The sequence below is a fragment of the Microtus oregoni genome, unplaced genomic scaffold (assembly GCF_018167655.1).
Source record: "Microtus oregoni isolate MIOR12 unplaced genomic scaffold, Mior012 000005F_ref0000423, whole genome shotgun sequence".
In the NCBI taxonomy this organism is placed as follows: domain Eukaryota; kingdom Metazoa; phylum Chordata; class Mammalia; order Rodentia; family Cricetidae; genus Microtus; species Microtus oregoni.
Window position 1 is genome coordinate 60234674 of NW_024543064.1, and position 23286 is coordinate 60257959.

The window sequence follows — 23286 nt, forward strand, 5'->3', positions numbered from 1 at the left end:
ACTGCTCTACTAAAAGCTTCTAATGGGAACATTAGCTGTCAATTAGGTACCCAGCCATTACATTGGAAACAAAATGAGCAGCACATGGTCACAATTTGCTCATTTGCTAATTGGTGTGAGGCCCACCCTAACAGATGTCAGGACGAGCCACCGTTGCCGACCATAGCCTGATGGGTTAGACCTTGGCTTCAGGGCTGGTCTCTCCCTTCCACGAGACTCGTAACCTAGTACCCATGCAGATGCTCCTGGGCAGTGATGTACAGGGTGAAACCATGGAACCCACATGAGGAGCATGGTCTAGACAAGAATGAGTGGGGTGATTTCCTGGGTTGGGAGACGGGGCATGGTAAGGCATCTGACGGAGAAACGAATTAGCCAGACTGCTGGTGCATGAAGGGTTTCCGCTTCCAAGGCAAGAACAATCTGGGAGGCTGGAGAGACAGCTGGCCTTACAGCTGGAGCACTGACCTCTGTTTCCTGGACACTCTCGTTTTATTTCCTGACGTTGAGAAGAGAGCCCAGCATGATGATGACAGCACTCACTCTGTCTGTGGCGGGGTGCATTTTGACCAGTTTGGGCCCTGTTTATGTGATGGTAAAACATACGTGTTAGGCACGCATTGCTGTGTAGTCAGCAGATCTGAACGTCATCTCTAGTTGAAGAGCTGGATGTAGAGTAGGTAGCCAGTCTTTACCTGCTTCTAGCTGATAGTGAAGAGCTTGAACTTCACTAAGAATATTTATTTTAATAGTGTTTTTGAATAGCCTCTAATTCAATATTTGATATTTTTGATGGGTGTTCATTATTAACTGGTATACCTCAAATTCTAATTGGTCTCAATAAAAACCCGGCGTCAGATACCAGGGGGTGAAAGGTAAGAGGTCAGAGAAACAGAGTGGCCAGTCACCAGAGTTCTCACCTCTACTGATGCTCAGACTGAACGGGCCATCCTGTCCTCAGACTGCATGCTCAGACGGCAGCTGTCTCCACCAAACCTCGGGCTGCACTGAGTTCCTGTCTCCTCCCGTCTTAGATTATTTTCTCTCCGCCCAGCCATATCACTCCTTCTCCACCTCCCAGTGCTGGGATTCAAGGTGCAGACTCCACTTTGAAAAAACAGTGTTTCCCCTGTCACCCACTGAAGTGCTCAGGTCTCCGGGACAGACCAGAGTCCTTACCCAAAATACTTTTCTAAGAAGGAGGAGGAGCACAGGGAAGCATTTAAGGGTGAGATCTAGTCTGCTCAGTGTGACATGAAGCCCCTTCCCAATTGAGCATGCCCGTTTGGTCTTATAGTCACCCCAGAGAACACCCTGCACCAGCAACAGTCATTTCCAGAGAGAAAAGATTCTTGCATAGTCTAAGGCCTGTGGGAATAATAATAAAAAGACTTTCTCAAAGCCTGAAATTTACAGAGATTGCAAGCCTTCTCTGGAACCCGAGAGCATGTCTATCACTGGGCTTCAGGTTTAAAAGATTGCCACACACAAATTTATCTTTTTTCTACCCATGAGCCTTTAAATGCCATGGCAGAATGGACTCTGTGACTGCCAAGCCCAGCCCTTCAGACAACTCAGACAGCTGCTGTCCACATCAACTCCAGGAGCCGGTGCCCTGAATGGAACTGGGTGACATTATCAGAGTGTGGTTTTCTCAGCGTATAAAAGCTTTGGAATTAACAGTGTTGGCAATAATAGGTGGCAGACTCTCAAAGAGCATCCTCTTATCTGTGCCCCATGTTTTCCATCAAGGGAATCAGCAGAAACTAATTCGGTGCAAGCCACAATTTCCCTGGAATGGGACTGAGTAAGAAATACTGCATTTGTTATTAAATTTCTTTATTTGGTTCTTGTGATCAGAGACAACTTACAGGAGTTGGTTCTCTCCTTTCACTCCGTGTGTTCTAGGGATGGGACATGGGTGTCTGGCTTGCCAGCCGGTGACTTTACCTACTGAGCTATCTTATTGGCCATGAAAAACTACATTTCTAAGTGTCTGATTTTTTATTGGTGCTCTAAGGGAATTTGAGTGTGTTCACACAGTCCGAATCCAAGATGACAGGAAGTTCAGTGCTGGAAGCAGAACGGGACTTGTACTATAGGTTGGAGAGTTGTATGTAATACAGGTGCAATATAAATGTGCCAAGAACACAATTCTGAGAATGGTGTCTGCCTGCCCCTCCCTGGCAGGGACCATTCTGATTGGGCGTCTCCATCTCTGTCCACTCCAGCTGATGGGTATTGTTAGTGTCATGGAGACGACCCATCCCAGCCATCTCTGGTGGTGGCTTTCCTGATAAGTCATGGGACTCTAAGATAAATTAATCTATTTCCAACCTTCCTAATCCTTCCTGTCTTTTGTTTCATGGAATCAATTACATAAGAGGTTTAGCATAGAGATTATCATGGCACATGGTTTCCCGGCAGTAGATTCTGATGAACTGATTCTGGTGAACTTGGAAGCAAACTAAAGAAAAGGGAAGAGATAGAGGGAGGATGCAGGATATATAACAGAAGGAATGACAGAGAATCCAGACCCTATAAAAGACAGGAGCAGGGGGCATTGATCATTCTCTCAAGTGACTTCCAGAGCCCAATACGGTGGTCCATGTCACAACAGTTGGGAGGTTGAAACAGGAAGATAGGATTTGAGACCAACCTGGGCTGCATAATGAGTTCTGGGCCATCTAGGCTATCCTGGGCTATGAGACACTGTCTCAAAGAGAGAAGTCGGGGTAAGGGGAGGAAAAGGGGACAGAGGAAGGAAGACAGGGAAATTTCTTTCTCAGTTCTACAATCATTCAGCTCCCATCAATTTAAATTTCCAAGAATGCGTTTTCCTCTCCCAGTTTTATTAGGGGCAAGTAGCATCTTTTGATTGCCAATGCAACCAAGTAACAAATGTGAGAGAAATCACAGCAATGGCAAAGGCGGCTGTAGCTTTGGACTCTCTCTCCAGCATAGAGGGCAACTCTGACATGTTTCCCCTCTGGTTGTCTCACAGGCTTCCAAGAAGTTCTTCCCTGTCACGTTCTTTGGCTCCATCACTTGGATCGCAGTTTTCTCTTACCTGATGGTGTGGTGGGCACACCAGGTAAGACTGCCGGTGGCACCCATCTGCCTGGTTTGTCTCTAGTCTTGGTTGTCAAGTGATCAATCAATGTGTTTGCCCTTATGGAACTGTCATAATACTGAGTGTGACATAAACAAGTTTCATTACAGGACTGGATTTTCTTATTCCCCTAGCTTGGTGGTCAGAAATCAAATCAGCATAGCTGTTAAATAGCTATGTGGAGGAAAGCAAGCCTGGCTGATTCTTGTTTTTTTGTTTTTGTTTTTTTGTTTTGTTTTCTTTTCTTTTCTTTTCTTTTTGGCTGATTCTTCTTGTCTGTCCCCTAAGGCCTGACCAATCAGGACTTGGGCAGAAAGTCAGGTACCTACCTCAGTATCTTTATTTTGTCTTAGACAAGGAACTCAGCATGGCTGTCCCCAACTCTGTGTGTGTGTGTGTGTGCATGTGCATGTACCTGTGTGTGATGCATGTGTGCATATATGTGTGAGTCCATATGATAGGCATAAAAAGTCTTCCATGTTCTCCCTACCTTATACGACCTTGAAATAGAGTCCCTCATTAAACCTGTATCTTGCCATTTCTCAGCAAGGCTGGCAGGCAGAAATCCCCAATGTTCTTCCTATCTCTACCTCAAAGCCCCATGCTGGGGGTACAGGCCTTTTCACATGGATGCCTGGGCTCTGAACTCAGGTCCTCATGTTTCTGCAGGGATTTAAGTGGGCTCTTACCCACTGAGCCACCTCCCCAGCCCTCACCAAGCCTTTTAACAATGGTTATTAAGAAAGGTCGTGAAGACAAAATATTCATCCTTGGGCTTTAATTTATAAATGTAACGATGCATGTCATTTTTGTCACTGTTGGCTCAGTACCAGTCATAATGCTGATCCCAAGATATGGTCTCAGTGATTGCTGCCTAACAACTTGAATGAGTGATATTTGAGGGCTTCCATTCTCAAAGACGAGAGTGGAAACCATTAATTGTTGAGTGTATGCTCCATGCTGGACAGTTCACATCCCTTTGTCATTTTACTATTGTTTTTGATCATGCACACAGATTCAGATGCTATGAGCAGGAAATTATCATTATCTACAGTATACAGATTTTAAAAAATGAGTTAACAGCTAATAAGATAAATGCCCAAGCAGCTGGGCGCAGTGCCACACAAGTGGAATCCTAGCACTTGGGAGGTAGAGGCAGAAAATTCAGGAACTTGAAGCTAGCCTCATCAGAGACTTGGAAGGCATCCTGGGCTGTAGGAGGCTCAGTCATGTTCATAACCACACCACCATGCTTCTTTACAGTTTGGTCTCTTCTATAAGGACTGGCATTCAAACTCCAAATATCAAAAAAAAAAAATGTGTATTTTTTTAAAAGATCACCGCAATAGCATTCCTTCTAAGAATTTAAATTATTAAGAATATATAATAGCCAGGCGGTGGTGGTGCACACCTTTAATCCCAGCACTTTGGAGGCAGAGGCAGATGGATCTCTGTGAGTTCAAGGCCAACCTGATTTACAAGAGCTAGTTCCAGGACAAGCTCCAAAGCTACAAAGAAACCCTGTCTCAAATACCAAAAAAGAAGAAAAAAAAAAAGGAGGAGGGGTAGATATTCAATCAATTGTAACATACTTAGGGTGAAAATCACTTAGTCAGCACGAAGAAGACCATTTTGCCTCCTGTTGCCCAAGGGAAATCACCAGCGTGATTCATGCCGCAAGTAGGAACTTAGAGCCTACAGCAGGTGTCTTCGTCACCTGTTTCTTCTTATAACTCTTTTTGCTCAAGTAATTTTATGCACAACCCCAGATGTATTGCCCTAGAAAACAAATACACAAATCAAACATTTGCTCGTGATAAGTCATAAATTTATTTTAAAACAATTCTTTGGGGGCTGGAGAGATGGCTCAGAGGTTAAGAGCATTGCCTGCTCTTCCAAAAGTCCTGAGTTCAATTCCCAGCAACCACATGGTGGCTCACAACCATCAGTAATGGGGTTTGGTGCCCTCTTCTGGCCTGCAGGCATACAGACAGAATATTGTATACATAATAAATAAATAAATAAATAAATAAATAAATAAATAAATGAAACAATTCTTTGGTGTGTATATAATTTAACCATTTGTTAAAGGTGAAAGCTCTTTGCATACTACTCAGAGATACTTGCTTGTTTGTTGTTGCATGAAGAATTAAACCACAGAAGCAAGTGTGATGCTGCAGGACAGAGCGCATACATGGTGCCTTTCCCTAGTTGATCACTATTTGATGTTTAGAATTGACTGCGAACATTGCATCATGCAAACATGCAGTCCAATATGGTACAGATGTGTTTAGGACTACTTCAGAAATGGTTAGAGACCCTGCCCTAGTCCCAAGAGAGATAGAATTTATTTAATGTTTCTTCGTTTATTTTATGTATTTGGGCAAAGAGGCCCCTACCCATGCCAGAGCACGCGTGTGGGCGTCAGAGGACAACTTCCAGTGCCACGTCTCTCTTTCCAGTGTGCAGGCTCTGGGGATCAGGTCATCAGGCTTGGTAACAAGTGCCCTTTGCCCACCGAGCCATCTCAGGTCCTCATTTAACAACTTTCTAGGAAAGTCAAGTCAGCAACTCAAGCAGAAATTTTTATAATCTAATATTACAACATAATATAATCTGAGGTGTGGATGTTGCTTGCATGTAGATTACTTCTTTGTCATTTTTAAAGTTTTTATTATATTTATTAGTGTGCATAGAAGCGGAGAGAAGACAGTTTGCTGGAGTGTTTTTTTTTCTTCTTCCACCATGTGAATACTGGAGCTCTGATTCAGGTGACAGGCTTGGTGGCAAGTGTCATTACTTCCCCTGGGACTTGCCTTCTAGTTGGTGGGGACGGTAGATCTGTGTGCCTGGAGGACCGAGTCGGCTCAACTGTCAAAATAAAAGCCTGCCTTTAAGTTACCAGGAACCAAGATATTATGTACTTATAAATAAAAAAAGAGATTTAAAAATAAGTATTATATTCCCTAAAATTCTTTATTCCTATATTTTATTTTGCCCGTTAAATTATTTTTAAAAAGTACATAAAGAAAACCTTTGGATGTCATAATATTGGAAAACATTCTCTAAAATTTTTGAGAACAGCAACACACCAGTAATTCTCGAATAATGCTCCAGAAAACATAAAAGGTTTATTAAATCCCCCACAAAGTAAGGTGCTCAAGAAACAAAAGGAATTATGTGTGATAGCTTACAGTCATTATCCTAGAATCAGGTGGCAGAAAAACAGAAACAAGAAGATCCCAAGTTGAAAGCTAGTGGAGGGCTACATAGTGAGATGCTGTCTCAAAGAAACCATGGCTGGATGTGTGGCTTGATGGTAGAGTGCTCGCCTAGCATGTGCAATGCCCTGAGTTTGATCCCCAGTATGGATAGATGGATGGGTGGATGGATGGATGGATGGATGGGTGGATGGATGGATGATGGATGAATGGATGGATGGATAATGGATGGGTGGATGGATAGATGGATGGATGATGGATAGATGGATGGATGGATGAATGGATGGATGGATGGATGGATGGATAATGGATGGGTGGATGGATAGATGGATGGATGATGGATGGATGGATGGATGGATGATGGATAGATGGATGGATGGGTGGATGGATGGGTGGATGGAGGATAGATAGATGGATGGGTGGATGGATGGATGGATGGATGGAGGATGGATGGACAGATGGATGAATTTTCTATTTAAGGCTAGACCGACTATCCAAACACAGCTGGCAGTCTTAAGCAAAGACCATAATGAAATAGAATACTGCACCTTCTCACTTTTCAATAATGATGTGCTATTATAAGAGCTTTCCTGAAAACTATCATTTTAGCTCACAACTTTCTCGTAAGGAAAGTATTATTATCCCTACTTGATTGCTAAGAAAGTAAGAATCAAGACACTGTACAGGGAACAGTTATCAATTGGTCAAGTCCTTAGAGCAGCCCTGGGACCAAGGCCCTCTGATTCCTTGCAATTGGTTCTGCATAGCTGTTTTGTTGATTTAACTCCATATTTTTAAGCCTAAGTTCACCCAATGCCAAGTTCCCTGTGGAAATAGTAGAGGTTATATGTGTTTTAGAGTGGTAGAAATAATTGAAGGTATTAAGAAAAAAATGGGACATTGTCTTAACACTTAATAGTAGATTGTCAGGTGCTGGCCTTAGGCTCAAAGACCATTGGCTTTTCAAATGAATCTTGCAGCTTCCCTGACAGTCTTAGCAGACAACAATGTGGTGGCTGCACTCAGGGTCTCTACAGCCCTTTATTATTTAAAATAGTCTGTTCAGTCCTCATGTGCACATCTATGACTTCCTGGGCACAGATGCTGAATTGCATTAACTCCTTTATCAGTGACTATGGCTTATTCTTTTATCTTATATCAGCACTTACCCTAAAACAGAGGAGGGAGTCATTCAAAACAGGTCACATAATGGTGTTGGGTTCTGCAATTTTCAGCCCTCACATTTGTCCTTGCTCTGGTATTCAGGTTGGAGAGACCATCGGCATCAGTGAGGAGATCATGGGTCTGACCATCTTGGCTGCTGGGACCTCTATCCCTGATCTTATCACCAGTGTCATAGTGGCCAGGAAGGGGCTGGGGGACATGGCCGTGTCCAGCTCTGTTGGAAGCAACATCTTTGACATCACTGTGGGGTGAGTACGGTGTTCTATACGTATGCACACCAGCTCCACTCTGTCTTTTTCATCATAGAAGCTAAAGAAACATGAGCTGGCTCTCTGAACCCAAAACTTGTCCAAGTGCCAACCAAAACTTATGCCTGGGAGCGCCATTCCATTTTACCAGCTGGCTTTTTGTTTTCAGGGAACTTAATAAAACTAAGTCATCCCTAAATCAGCAGACACACATATTTACATACAGAATGTTCTAGAAGGTAAGGCAGCACTCACCACATATTATGGATGTGCACTGCCCAGGTAGGACTGGGCTGCCCTGTCAGTTTCGTGGTGTTTTTTTCTATCCTCTAATTACTGCCCTGACCAGGTGAGATTGGATTCAAAGGCAGCTTGGGACACACCCAGGCCCAGCACTGATATCCTGTCTTCTTGCTTGGAAAATGCTGGCAACCCAGGTTTTGTGAAAGGCAGATGAGATCTTTTCCCTGAGCTGGGCAAACTGGTGCTGTCGCTGGGAATAATCTGTAGTGAGCCAGATTGGCAGGGACTCTGTTATGGCTCCCATTTCATCTAACTTGTCAAAAGTAGTTGACAAATGACCCTGCATGTCAGCTCCTGAAAAACTCAAGTCACAGAGTCTCTATGCTCCGGGATAATAGGTTTCTTGGCCCTGGAATTGGGAAATTCACTGAGAGGTATCCACTTTCTCATTGAACATTTTGAATGCTGTTCTTTTTCCTTTTCGTTAAACCATCCAATGGTTTAATGAATATATTTGTCCTTGTTCACATGGTGCTTACAGTTAGTAATTTAAGACACCCAACAGTCATGTGGATAATGTGTTATCAACCTTAGTCATTGTTCACATAGTACTTACAGTTAGCAACTGAAGACCCACAACGATCGTGTGGATTATGTGTTATCAACCTTATTCCTGAGTGTGGGAGCTGGAGGGCACAGAGCTAACAAATGCAGCAGGTAAAGATAGCTGGAACTAGAGCAGGGTCCCAGAGGACAAGTACTCTGCCTGAGAGTGAAACCCAACTGAGTTTTCACTGTCTGAATCTGCTGTCACTCACCCTCTCCCGATCACGTGCCTTTGCTGGCCACCCACCAAAAAGCCTCTTCCTCTGTCGACAGGAAACCCTGACTTCTTTTCCAGAGTCTATTCAAATCCAGGGGTTTCTACTCTGGTAGACTCAGCATATTGTATTCTCGCTGTGATTATTTCCTCCTGCCAGTCTGCAAGCCCTTCAAGCATCCCCTACTGAACTCACATAGCCTAGCCCCTTGTCTAATCACGGTAGCATCTCACGAGGCTTCTAGAATGAACAGATACGTGGGTGTGTTTTCGCTGAAATTGTTCTGGCATAAGCTATCAGTCCAATCCTTCCACTTACAGATTTACATTCCCCTTAGAGGGTTCAGCGAGGGGGGAGGGAGGAGAATGTCCTGTCGTGTAAAAGGAAAAAGTCTACTACAGCTCTAAGTATTCAGATAGACGTGTTTGCCATGTTTTCCAAAGGCACATGCTCTGACAATTACAACACACTCCTTGTTCATTGTTACCAAATTAGATGTAAATAACAACAAAGGAAAGTCTCTCAGTCTTCACTAGACCTACTGCCAAAAGCCCTTCATTTTTTATCTTCTGCAAAGATGCAATAATTTTTCTTAGAGAATAGTCAGTTTTGTTCTCTTGAAGGGCATTTATCTTTTCTAAAGCCGTGTGGTCCTGGCATGGCGTGGCCTCTCCTAGTAAGCTGGCGGGCCCCATGAACTGCTCTGCTGGGTGTTTTAATAGCCCTAGAAACTAACACTGACTTTAGGTGTTTCAACCAGTTGCACCGCAGGTTAACCAGTGTCTTTCAATGGAGCTTTTCTCTTTTTTTCTTTTGCTTTATGCTGTTATGGGAATTTTATGGATACCTTTATATAGAAAATTCTCTTTCAATTATTTCATTAGAATATATCCCTTAAAAGAGCAATAACAAACTATGTATTTTGAATATTTTAATTGATATTGATATATTTTATATATTTCTTTTCCAAAATGTGTTCAGTTTTATGTTTTTATTGTCAGGACACTGATTGCACTGTTAACAATACCGTGAGTATAGTTTCTCTATAGTCAGTCTTGCCATCATTTTCTATGCACATGTAAATAAATACATAAGGGTTTTAGAAGATATATATAGAAATCAATAAAGAAAAAAAAGAAATCAATAATGATCTACCACCCATTCATATATTTTGCGTGATTAAAATTACATTGCTAGTTTTATTTTTGCCATTCATTTTTTTCAATTAAAATTATACACAAGGCCCTGCATTCAATCCCAGCACGTCAGTAAGTAGATATCATGTGAGCAGTGGAAGCAGAGGGATCAGAAAGTCAGTATTATCCTCAGTCAAATAGCAAGTTCACAGTCAGCCTGGGCTACACATGAGACGACTCTAACTCAAAAAGAATACTAAATTGAAACTTACATCATGAGTATTTTCCTATTAGCACTATAAGGCCTGCAGAGTTTGTTATTCAACAGTTTAGCTTGGTTGTGTCGTGGTCTCATGCAGCCCAGGCTGGCCTCACACTACCTATGTAGCCGAGAACTCCTGATGCTCCTGCCTCTGCATCCCAGGTGCTGGATTTCAGGCACCACGTCTGTCTTAGGCAATGCTGACGAACTCGAGGCATCTCGCATGCTAGGCAAACCTTCTTCCAGCTGCTCGGAAGTCCCGATCTCTAAGCTTGTGATTTTAAATAGCCCCATAACATTACACCGGCCTACGCACTCTCTAACTGGTTCCTTATTGCTAGAAATTATAAAAAAGATCCCCAACTTCCTCCTCAAATAACACTGAAATGATCATGCTTCTGATTGGAGTTGCATTTACAGCCCATTCCCTCCTTATGTTTGATTACTGACAACAGAGGTGACAGATCAAGAGGGGTGGGAAATGTCAATCCCTGAAAAGAGGTTTTACGAATTATATGAAATCCCACCAGCCTCGACTTTACCCAAGTCAGTTGTGCGTGTGTGTATGGGTGTGACTGTGGGTCGGTCAACTCTCCGCCCCCGTAATAAACATCTAAACTCTGTCTCCTTAAAGGAGAAATGGTTTATTTTGGCTTAGGGCTTCAGAAGTGTCAGCCTGTGGTCTCTTGTCCCTCTTGCTTCGGGCTTTGGGCAGCCAATGTATCACAGTGGGAGTGCATGGCAGAGAAGGCCTGTTCACCTCATTGTGGCCAGGTAGCAAACGAAACAACAGAAAGGGACCAGGGTCCCAAAATCCCATTCAAGATCATCCTGTTGACCTATCTTCCTTCCATCCGCCTCCTAAAGGTTCCATCACCTCCCAAAAAGCCTCAGACCAGAGACCACACCTTTAACACACAGCCTTAAAGGAATGTTCAAGACCCAACTATGGCATGGAGCTTAGTGGGAGTGAAGTGTTTGGCTCCCACAGCCCAGAGAGATCCTCTGAAGTAAGCGTCTCCCACCCAGGCTCTACCGAGCAAAACACCTGTGCTGACATCGCAGGTTCTGATGTCAATCACTTTTGCCCAAGTCAGCAAGGACCCCAGGGGGTCAGCAAGTGCTGGGCCTGGAAATTTGAAAATACATACACACTGTGGGCTCTAGTTTCACACACAGTTGCTTTCACTATTGGCTGTTTTTAAAATAATGTTTATGTCTTATTTGCTTTTCCGTTAGGAAATTTGGGATTCGTAAAGTTACTTCCTCCCCTACATCCCATCCTAGCCATGCTCCTGTAACTGGCTGCACGCCACAGAGCTGCCTCCAGAGGGCAGCACACCACTAGAACCTGATATTTTCAGCCATGTTTCTACCGTCTGTGTCTTCCCAGCAATGGCTCTGCCTGGTAGATGTCAGAGTCATCACTCTGGTTAGGGAGCAGTGGGTGTTGTCGGATTTCAAATGTCAGTTTAAAGCAAGAAAACTGGTAGTAAATTTTATAATAAAGTTTTTTTTTAATTCATTATAAATAAACAACCTTCTTTTGTTTATTGTTTGAGATGGGGGCAGGGGTGGTCTCACTGTGTAGTGCCAGCTATCCTGGAACTCACTCAGTAGATCAGACCAGACCTCAAAACTCACAAAGATTGGCCTGCCAATCTCTGTCACCTGTGTGCTGGGATTAAAGGCACACACCACTAGACCTAGACACCAGCCCTAGACCCTTTTTAATAAATGATTATCACAATCCTTCCCAGCATAAACTTCAGACTGCCACACAGTGCCTTGGTCCCCACCACCATCCTACAGCCTCACTGCGTTTTAGGTTCTCAGAGGAGTCCTGGCTACTCTGTCTCCATTCTGAAGGCGAGGTGGCCTTTTTTCCATTTTTACCACTCATTCCTCTACCATTTCCTGCTGCCCTCTCCTCCCTTCGCCTCGTACAAACTTGGTCCACCTTTTCAGGGCTGGGAGCACACTGTAATCTCCCCTAGGAAGAAAACAAAAGCGAATTCGGATCAAATTCCGAGGTCACCCGTAGCATCACGCCTTTGATGTGGTCCACGGGAGAACGAATGAGTCAGGAGTCAAGATTCCAAAGCTCCACACCACCACCACCACCCCCGCCCCCAGACTCCCTTACATAGTTTCCCGGCCCAGCCGTTTATCCTCGCAACCCTAAAGAATCATCCTCCTCGGGGCCCTAGGCAGGGGCTTCCTCGCCACACCTGACTGCTCTCTCTCTCTCTCTCCTTCCTCTCCTGCCGGCTTCTCTTCCTCTCAGGCTCCCCCTGCCCTGGCTCCTCTACACCATCATCCACAGATTCACGCCGGTGACTGTCAGCAGCAACGGCCTCTTCTGCGCCATCGTCCTCCTCTTCATCATGCTGCTCTTTGTCATCCTTTCCATTGCCCTCTGCAAGTGGCGGATGAACAAAATACTGGGCTTCATCATGTTTGGCCTCTACTTCGTGTTCCTGGTGGTCAGCGTCCTCCTGGAAAACAAAGTGCTCGAGTGCCCTGTCTCCATCTAGTGGAAAAGCCATATCTTCAACCAACAGCATGGATGGTCCTTCCTGGCTCTGGGCTCCAGGCTCCTTGCAGAAGCCTTGAGAAGAGGCAGCCTGTGCGCAGCCCTGGGAGGCAAGCGTCCCTCCTTGGAGGGCGGAGGAAGGATGGATTCTCATGGGGCCATTCGCTTCACGGGCACCTCACCTTGCCTGCGGAAACGACTCCATGGAAGAGACAAAGAGAACCGTCTCTCCATCACCACTGACAGGTACTCCTCGCTGGTCGGAGGTACATTCATTGTGATGACGCGAAAGAGGACAGAGGCTATACATACACATGAATATAAATATTATAAATATATACACATGAGCGTACAAATCCTGCCTGTTTCTGTACTATACCTCTCCTCCTAGACCTATAGATTAATACATAACTGTACACAGAAAGAGAAATTATATATATATAAACATATATATATATTTAAGTGCAAATGCATCTTTTCAGGGATAGTGCTAGCGTAATTATAGTTCCTATTTGAAGAGGGGCATCAACCTTCAACCTTCAGTTTGTGTGCTTTGCCTCTCGAGTGCAAAAGGTGAATTAACAGAATCAGTAGGCCGAGCACTCTTTGCTGTGATTTCCAGCCTGCTTTGGACATACTGCGTTGAGTTAAATAGTTTGCAGAGAGGAAAGCTCAGAAGAGAGAGTCTGTTGGAGCCCTGTTAGAACCTCTAAAATACTGTCACAAGCCAAACAACCCATCCCCACTGGGATGCTCTGACTGAGACCCATGGAATTCCTTAAGACAGAGGGGAAACTCAGACCGGGTGGCAACCAAAGGAACTGACGAAGGTTAGGTTGTTTCGTTTTGCTTTTTTTTTTTCTTGTATTGCCCCAGCATGATAAGTGCTTTTCTAGGACAGCAAACTTCTACAAACTGAGCCTGTCTTGTTCCAGTGCATGGCCCATCATCATCAAAAGAACAAGGGCGATCTTAGCCGTGGTTGTCGTCGGACACGCTTTAATGCCAAGGGCTCACACACAGTCCAAAGTCCTGCCAAGAGAGCTGAGATGTGTGCCGAGAGACACCGTCCAGCAGAGGTGCTCAGTGGGAGTGGCCACTGATGGGGACATAAGGGCATAGCTCCTCCGAGCACTTCTCAGTGTGGCCACAAAGGGCTGCCACATCTAAAAATCATTCTCAGTAGATCTAAACTAACAGACTGACTGTGCTTGATTGAGGCAGCTCAGGTTTGTCTGATCCACTTGGTGTCCCCACCCCCCACCCCAGAACAGTTTCTAAGTCCTGAGTCATGAATTTGGTGTAGACCCATGCAACACTCCTCCCTCCATCGTGAGCCCATCTGGAACGCTAGTGTTCCGAGCTTGCGGTCCATACTTTCTTTACACTTCTTTGAAGCAGTCACTCTGATAATATGATCTACTGATTTTGCTCAGCTTCACATGGGATCACCTCATTCACTGAGACCCCACACACACACACTCTGTCCAACACCTTGTGTGATTTCTCCAGTTTATTGCAGTAGGAAATGAAACCGCTTGACAGCTGCAGGACAAACTGAACTGAAAACATACAGTTTTTCATTTTCTGAAACCATGCTTTCTCCTCAAAATCCATTGAAAAGGTGAATAGAGGGTGGCCACATCCATGTAAATTGGCACACACCATACGAGGAGAGTGTCACCATGCTTTGGGTTCTGATCTGTCACTGCGCCTTGTCTATGTTCTGAACACCGCTTAATATAGGGAGGTGGGGCGAAGAACTCAGACTGAATAAAAAGGTCAGGTGACCCAATACCCCAGATCAAGTTCAGCTTTCCATCCACAAAACTTCCATTCATTTACAGAACATGGCAGCAACGGGAAGAGCCAAGCCCAAGACCACTTTACACTTAAGCACACGGCACTTCAAAGTGGATGCCCCCTGAGAACACAAGAAATCAAAAGGTCTGCCAACTAAGAAACTGGCTTTCAAGTCTCTCCAACAATGCAAAGTTGGGTTTTTGGTTTGATTTGATTTTTTTTTCTCTCTCTCTCTCTGTGTAACAGCCTTGGCTATGCTGGAACTCACTCTGTAGAGCAGGCTGGCTGCAAACTCACAGAGATCTGCCTCTCTTTGCCTCCTGAGTACTGGCAGTTTTCAATGGTGAGAGAGAAATCCACATCCCATTCATCAAGGGTTGGGCTTTGTTTGAAGCAAGCATTTTTGCTACTACCTTAGAAAGACGGTTGCAAAAGTGAGTTTTCAGTTTTAAAAGCTCAGATTGTTGTCCTGGCTGCATGATGATGGTTGGATAAATTCTGATTTCAGGTTGGCTTATCGTTTAAAATGGATGATTTTTTTAAACCAACTACAAAATAAGAAAGGTCACAGAATGTCTGGTCCCACCGTTACCATTCCCACACTCGCTCCCCTTACCTCCTCAACCAGAAGCCAGGAAGCACTCCGGTGCCTAAGGGCTGGGCATTCTGCTTCACAGTGAGTGCTATGGTCTTCAATGAAAAGTTACTTTGAGAAGACAACATTCCCAAAACCAGTCCCCATCTCCATAGTGCTCCCCCTCACTGAACGGTGGTGCTCGGGCACCATCTACTGCTGGCTCTTGCTGCCTTCATTGAGGAATGTGTGGTATGTGGCCTATGTTGACCTGGAAGCATTCACATTATTGTAAAACTGCTTTCTACATGCTGGTTTCAGCTCATCTCTAACTTCTTTCTCGCATGTCAGTGTGTGCAAGTGTACCAGATCTTGCAGACATACAGTATCAATTACATCATCATCCTTTGGGCCCAATCAATTCTAAGGCAAAAGGCATCAAATTTGACAGCCAAGGGAAAAGAAAGTGAACATTTATGAGCTGGATTTTTTTTATTCTATGCACACACATGCACTTGAACATGCCAACCCCCAGAATATAGGAAATGGTCAGCTGTGTCTCTAATGCTTACAGAGAGGCAAAAATAATGCCACAAGAGGCATAGGGAAAATTTTTTAGATGGCTGTCTTTTTTCTTCTCTGGAGCAGGATATGAAATAACACCAAAAGTTCAAACCAAAATTTATCATTCATCCTAAAATAAAGGAATTGTACCCAAATGTGTCCACTTGTGTACTCACAGAAAACCAAGCCAGTCTTGCTTGCTGTCACCTCTCCTATAGCCCTAGGCAACCCTGGAAGAGGAGAGAATCTTGGTCCAGACTAAGGATCCTAAGATAGAAACCCCTAGATTTGCGTTTAACAATGCCCATGACGTATCTACTTGCCCTCCAGACCCAGCGAGTTCCTGCTGGAATGAAACATGAGATTAAATAGTGTGATTTCACTGCCCAAGACCTAAACATGCCAGGCAGTGTCAGCAGAGCAGAATGTGTGTCCAGAGACTCAGGGACAGGGTTGTGTCTCAGCTCGGCAGATGAAGCAGCGTGTCTGATGTCTCACTTTAGAGTGCTACGAAAAGAGACAAGGACCGTTTCATATTCAAGGAGAACGCTTTGCCAGGCGTCTGAGAGGTGTCACCTGACAGCAGCCATTAGCATTTATTTTCCAGGGAAGACATGAGTCGGCGGTCTAGAGGCCTTTCAGCAAAACACTCCTGCCTCGATGATTAGATTTTTGGTAACATTAGCGTACATCTGCTCCTGGTTAGAGAGAAATGGCCAACACCACTACTTCCCGCATCTTGTAAAATCCTCTCTGATCTATGGCGAAGGAAGATGGGGCCTATGAAAGAAGGTTGTCCTCACCCAGACCACCTTAAGAGAAAGTTGATCACAGAAGGGACAACAGTTAGAGCTACTGTCTAGAGAGGGGACGGTGGAGTTTGAAGCATTCTATTGAAAGAATTGCATTGAAGAATTTGGTAGGGTCTGATGCTTGTTTGAAGGTAAGCATTTCAGAGAATTTCAGGGGGCTTTCTCACAAATACACACACACACACACACACATTCTATGTTTTCTTGTACCCAAAAAGGTTGAACTTCAACAAGTAACATTGTTACAGACAGCAGGCCTGTTTTAGAAAAAGTACACTATAAAGCTGATACCCACTCGTACATATTCACCTGTTAATTTTTAAAGCTATCATCCTCAGTTCCCATGCCTCCCTCACAACATTTTCTTCAATTAGCAGGCAAGGCCTTCCCACCAAAAGAGAGTTGGGAGAAAACTGCAAAATTCAAAAGGAGGAAAGGAGAAAATAATTTACAAATAATTCCTAAGAAAGCCATTCAAACCTATCTGTGATGCTTAAAGTGAATACAAATAGCCGACCTTTTTAAGCAATTACTAGAGCCTATATATGCCCTCGGTTGATTTGAAAATCTTGTGTTAAGACAGCCTCAGTAAAGAAGGTTCCTGTGCCTTGCCCCCGTGTCTGTCTGAGTTTAGTTTCCTGCCTCTGGATCTTTGTGGTCCTTTTTAACCTCACAGCCTCATATTTTTTTGAAATATATAGCTAACAAGAAAAGCAATAAAGGAAATACAGCCAGCTCAGATCCAATACATATTATTGCACCTCTGAAATATTTCTTTCATGTCACTGGGCGCTTGGGGCCTGCGTAGGCTGTGATGCCTCAGCAACAGGAGGACATGGACTTCTGTGGGATCACAGATGTGCGCGTGTTGACTACATCTGGAAGTGGCTAGCTTTCCATGTAGGCCTCCCAGACAGCATGCATCCACACGCCTTTCTCACACATGGACAATCAACCTCGGTCCAAACTACCTAAATGTCACCAAAGTCTTTAATCTTGCCAATGGGTTTTCTTAAGAAAGAGTAAAGTGGGGGGGGGGGGGACACAAAAGACAAACAGATGTATGACCTAGCCGGTTTTTGAGAGAACAAACTGGTCCTGAAAGTTTAGGCAGATGGGCTCATTAGTGAACAGTGAGGGATTGAATAGAGAAGCATGTGGCCTAAACCAAAGCACTTTTCCTAAAACACTGATGGGCTGAACCGGAAAATTAATAGTTAAGGATAGAAAAGTGCCTTGGGCATGTGTGGGCTCCCACCAAGAGCCGATTTCAATAGGGGAATCTGTCTGCTGGTCACTGTAGTCCAAAGGACCACCAATATTAAGTCATGGGATATTAGCAAAGAGATCCTACTATACCCAAGGCCAGTGTTTAACTCTGACAGAAACGTCCCCACCCAGCTTCGCCCAAAGACCCTCCGGCTGATGGCATCAGCCTTTTTTTTTCCTTCATGGCAGAAGACAACTGCATTTGAACACCTTTTGAGCTTTATCCATGACGTAGTTGGAAGTTGCTACTGTGGGACCCTGTGTTTATCTTCATCAGAAGTGCCCTTGAATCCTTATTTGTTCGCTTAGGTGATTTCTTCTTCCTCTCCCTCCTTTCTCTGCTCTTCCTTCTCTTCCTGCTGTTCCTGTTCCTCCTCAATGTAAATATTCAAAAATTCTAAACCTTTACCCCCCAGCAGCACTCCCTGGAAGGGACCATTCTGATTACTGTTGAATGGTAGGCAGAATCCATAACCACGTAGGAGCACAATAGTACAAACGCCTTCCAAGGAAGGGCCAATAGAATTGAATATGGTACCCATGGGAACTGGCTTTTCTAGTGTCGAGATGACCACTGGGCACATCTTTATCAGGAAGTGCTGGTGAGGTCAAGATCACAGCTCTTTTTGCATCTTGCATCTTCATTCCTTAGCCACAAAGGAGACAGGAAGGAAGCCATGTTAGACCATTCCAAGACTCTGGGTTCGTGCTTCCTGCACTGATTACAGAGAGGAAGTAACATTTTCCTTTCAAATAAGAAGTCAGAGAAAGGGTTGGAGCTCCTCTTGTTATGAGTCCCACCGTGTGTTTATTTCCCACACAGTAAGCTGATAGAAACAGTAAGGACACTTCCTAACCTAGGAAACTGGTCAGCAAAAGATGGGAATTTCCTCTTGGGTTGCAATTTCTTCATAATGGATACATACTTAGTGAAGGCCTTGGATGTTGACAGGTCTGTAAAACACTCAGCTAGCCAAAAGAAAGTACTAATTCTCTTAAATCATGTTACACGCACACAAACAAGAGAAAAGTGAACTAAGTCTGAATCCCAGAATAAAATCACTTCCAGAATGAAACTGCATGTGTGAATTAAGGCAGAGAATTCCTTGCCAGTTAATTCAATGCATCTCCAACTCTTATCATCAGGATAAAACTGAAGGACAATGGATGCCTTTTGGGTTTTTTAATTTTTTTAATATTGCACTTTATAGTATTTCATAAGAGACGATTGTCTTAATTAAAGCCATAAAATACCAATAAAGCATATATTCAGGGCTTCTGAATATAGCCAATAAACAGTCCATGAGTCATCCTGTGTGTTGTTCGTTGATGAAGTTTATCTCTTCTGTTTCTTATTACTTACACCTACTCTTCTGGATAGTCCTAATCTACTAATACATTTTTAGGTATGTATGTTATGCAAACTGTTTGAAAATCAAAGAAATTGTTTATTTCACAAAAAAGCATTCTTCATTTTCAAAGTAGCTTATTGCATGGCTTCTTTAAGTAGCCAGTCACATTGCCACGCCGAAAATACTTCCTTATTATTTTTCTGCAATCTGTCTGCTATGCAAAGCAAGATTCCTCCGCATGGGAATTGAAATGGATAATTAGCAAAGGTGCCTGGAAAAATCAGGAAGTGTTTGTGTTTCTATGCGAATAAGTGATGGATCTAAAAAGTTCCCTTATAAAAATGGCAAACAGATATACAACCTGTTGGCATCATAAACCTAAATTGGCATATGTCCCCAGGAGAACAAGCGAAAACAACAGACTTCATAGCGCGGTGGGCAGTTTATTTCCTATTTCTGTTAAAATATGCTTTCTGACTGCAATGGTAAGTTTGTTTGCACACATATAAGCACAGATGTTCCCACAACTAAAACCTTTAATATTTCACTTTGTAATGCAATTGGAGTAAAATATAGTATAATGATTAAAAGGCACAAAAGAGTCTAGAACAATCCACCACAACCAGGTATCTAAATCACATAAGCCCAAGTATTAAATTGAACAACCCCATCAATCTTAGGCTTTAACAGACAATTTGCCCTAAAGAAAGGGTGTCTGGAGGCAGAGCCAGTGATGTTCCTCTATCTCAGGCTCTTTGGGGGCTGAAGGTTCTCGGAGAGTCAGACTGTCCATCAAGAACAGAGTGAGTGTCTCTTGCACTCTGCACAGAATCTATTGTGGTACCTGTACCTAACCATCATGGTACCTGGACCTAGCCTTGTTTTCTCAAGTCTCCACAAGCAACAGCTTCCATCTTCACAATGCAGACACAGAGAGGTACATGAAAAATATAAGTTGCAAGCCAGACATGATGGTACACCTGCAATCCCAGAACTGAGGAGGTAGAGGCAGGAGGATTGGAAACTCCTGGCCAGCTTTGGCTACATGAGAGTCTGTCTCAAAAATAACAAAGAAGTAAGAGTAACAAACACTACCCTCCTGGTTCAATGAAGCCACTACTAGTGTTTAAAAAAAAAAGATAAGTTATGCAATTATTATTTGCATATTTTTAAAACATAAAATACCATTAATATTGATTCTAACATAGATATATGCACTACAAGATTTAACCTGTCTTTTAAATGGGTTATGTTAAAAAATATCAAAATGTACTCAAAATCTTGTTTTGAGATGCACAATCAATTACTGCCAACCATACTTTTTCTCCTGCACTACAGCAGAACCTATAACCCAGATTTAGTCATGTTATTCCACCCCATAAGTATATACAATAAGTATGCCAATCAAATAAACAAAAGCAATTTTTTAGAATTTTTAATGAATATATTTTGGAAGGATCAAAACATATCACAATGCCATTTTTGTGAGGGATCTTTTTAGGGGAGGTCAGGGTCTCACACCGCCTTTGTTTGCCTGGATTCTAAAGAAACATCTCAGCCCCTATCTTCACCCCTCAAGAGTCCTCTCAATGCACTTTAAAGTCATTTTTGTCATTTTGTGTGTTTGTTGTGAGCCGTGGCTGGCTAGGTGTACAGCGACCCCGCGTCATTTACTCTGTGACTCTGTCTGTACATAACTGGAATTCGGGTTGCACCTGTACATAGGCTGTCTGGAGCGGTGTGCTTCAGTCCCATGCTCTCGCTCTGATAAGGGGCATTCCTCCGTGGTCCACTGTCTGCATCCTTGTGCTTCTACTACTGATAACCAACCTACTGAATACACTTCATGTAACTAAGTCTCCTCAGTGTGAAAATAATGACAATAAAACAATTGACTCCAAAAGTAAAGTGTGGGGTTTTGTTTCTGGAGGGTGGCATTGATCCTTTCCTGCATCAGGTCATGACAATCAGCATCTCAAGAAATAAACAGTCAGTGGTGAGAGTCCCGTGGTAGGGACTCAGAGCCGGCATGAGGCATGCAGAGTTACTGCTGGTTTTGTCTTTCACTTCTTCAGTGTTTGCTGGTCTCATCTGAGCTTCTGCATATCCATGATCGTTTTGTTCACTAAGAAATCTACTCTTCAAAAATTAGGTTTTATATTTTTGGTTGTGAGCCTAGCCTTTAATGGCTTTGATCTAATTAATGTTAAAATACTTTGTACTAGAGAATCTAGTAACTAAATACAGTAAGTAAATAAAGAAGTTAATAAAGAAACAATAAATATATCATGTGCAAAAAAAAAAAATTAGGTGCCAGGCAGTGGTGGCGCACGCCTTTAATCCCAGCACTCGGGAGGCAGAGGCAGGCGGATCTCTGTGAGTTCGAGGCCAGCCTGGTCTACAAGAGCTAGTTCTGGGACAGGTACCAAAGCTACAGAGAAACCCTGTCTCGAAAAAAACAAAAAAAAAATAGGTTTTATGAGATAACCCAGACCCAGAAAGACAATTATCACATGTACTCACTCATAAGTGGTTTTCAAACATAAAGCAAAGAAGACCAGCCTACAAACCACAATCCCAGAGAACCTAGACAACAATGAGGACCCTAAGAGAAACATACATAGATCTAATGTATATGGGAAGGAGAAAAAGACAAAATCTCCTGAGTAAAGTGGGAGCATGGGGACCTTGGGAGAGGGTAGAAGAGGGGAAGAGGCAGGGAGGGGAGCAGAGAAAAATATAGAGCTCAATAAATTTTTAAAAAAGAAAATTAGGTTTTAATTAAATATGTTGAAAGGGAAATTTTCAAAGATCACAGATACCTGTCTATTGACAGAGGCTGCTCGTTCATTTCCCAGCTACCCAGACCCAACATATTCACACAGAAACTGTATTAATTAAAATGCTGCTTGACCTATTAGCTTATGCATATTTCTAGCTAGCTCTTACATCTTAAATTAACCCATCTCTATTAATCTGTACATCACCGTGAGATTCCTAAACCACAATGTGATGCTTGTGTGTGTGTGTGTGTGTGTGTGTGTGTGTGTGTGTGTCATAGGATTATAGTCAACTAATCTCTTGTATTACTTCATTGGATTTTTTTATTCTTCTCCTGCCTTTTTGTACTGACAACAGTTCCAAACTTGCTTTCAACAACTTTGAGTCTCCATTGTACCACAGTCCTACCGATTACATCAGCAGGTTGGCAAGGCAAAGACTAAGGGATCAGGCATTTGACCTTAAACCCATGTTTATATAGAATCATACAAAAGTAACACTCAGCCAAACATATTAATATAACAGATTACATCACTGTATACTTGGGGTTGCCTGGACATTCTGGGTTAGCCATTCTGTGCTGATTCGGAATCCTCTTCCCCCATGTCCAATGTCAGCAATGTTTTATCTGACTTGTGCGTGATGTAAATATCAATGCTGTGTTGTTTCAACATAAACCAAGCCTTGCAGCCTTCTGTTCCTAACACCTCCATCACATAATTTTCAACATTGGCACTATTGACACTTGAGGCTAGAAAATGACTTGGTAAGTACTGTACATTATGGGATGTTTTACCCTATAGGTATCAGTTTCATTAAAAATATATTTGGGCATTGCCAAATTTCTCCTAAAAATAGCAGCAAGGTAGGACCCAGTTGAGAACCACATCTATTCTATTTGACATAACTCAGTTCACTACCTCAAGATGTCTGCACTTCCATAAACGCTTGCCTTGCAGCCCCTGGTATAGTCTTGTCAAGTCTTGTGCAACTGAGAACCAGCTCCCGTGCACATACACAACTCCACACCTTGCCAAAATTAGAAGAATTAAATACTCAAGCAGGAAACTGGGTTTAGTGGTTCAAACCTATAAGCCCAGTGGTTAAGAGGCTAAGGCAGAAGGATTGCCATGAGTTAAAAGCCAGCCTGGGCTAGATACTGAACTCAGACAAGCCTGGGCCACAGAGAAAAACCTGTCTCAAAAGAACAACAAAAATCAAACATGAAAACCTGTCATTTCCTCAAATGACCTCTGTGTGAACAGATGACCGCTGAAACTCGAGATGACTCCTTCCTTGTCCCATTCCAAATGGCCAATTTTGGACAATCTTGGTTGAGAACTTTGTTGAATATCTGGGTTTCTCCC

At 43.2% G+C, this 23286-nt stretch overlaps 1 protein-coding gene across 4 annotated transcripts in view; it reads left to right on the forward strand.

Moving 5' to 3' along the window:
- Nucleotides 1-21041, forward strand: part of Slc24a2 (solute carrier family 24 member 2) — a 248471-nt gene extending 227430 nt beyond the window's left edge. For all 4 annotated transcript variants that reach the window (XM_041651333.1, XM_041651335.1, XM_041651336.1 and 1 more), the window contains 3 exons: nt 3005-3094; nt 7600-7766; nt 12516-21041. In XM_041651333.1, coding sequence (XP_041507267.1) covers nt 3005-3094; nt 7600-7766; nt 12516-12765 — 507 coding nt within the window. In that variant the 3' untranslated portion in view covers nt 12766-21041. The remainder of the gene's footprint in view (nt 1-3004; nt 3095-7599; nt 7767-12515) is intronic.
- The last annotated feature ends 2245 nt before the right edge of the window (nt 21042-23286 follow it).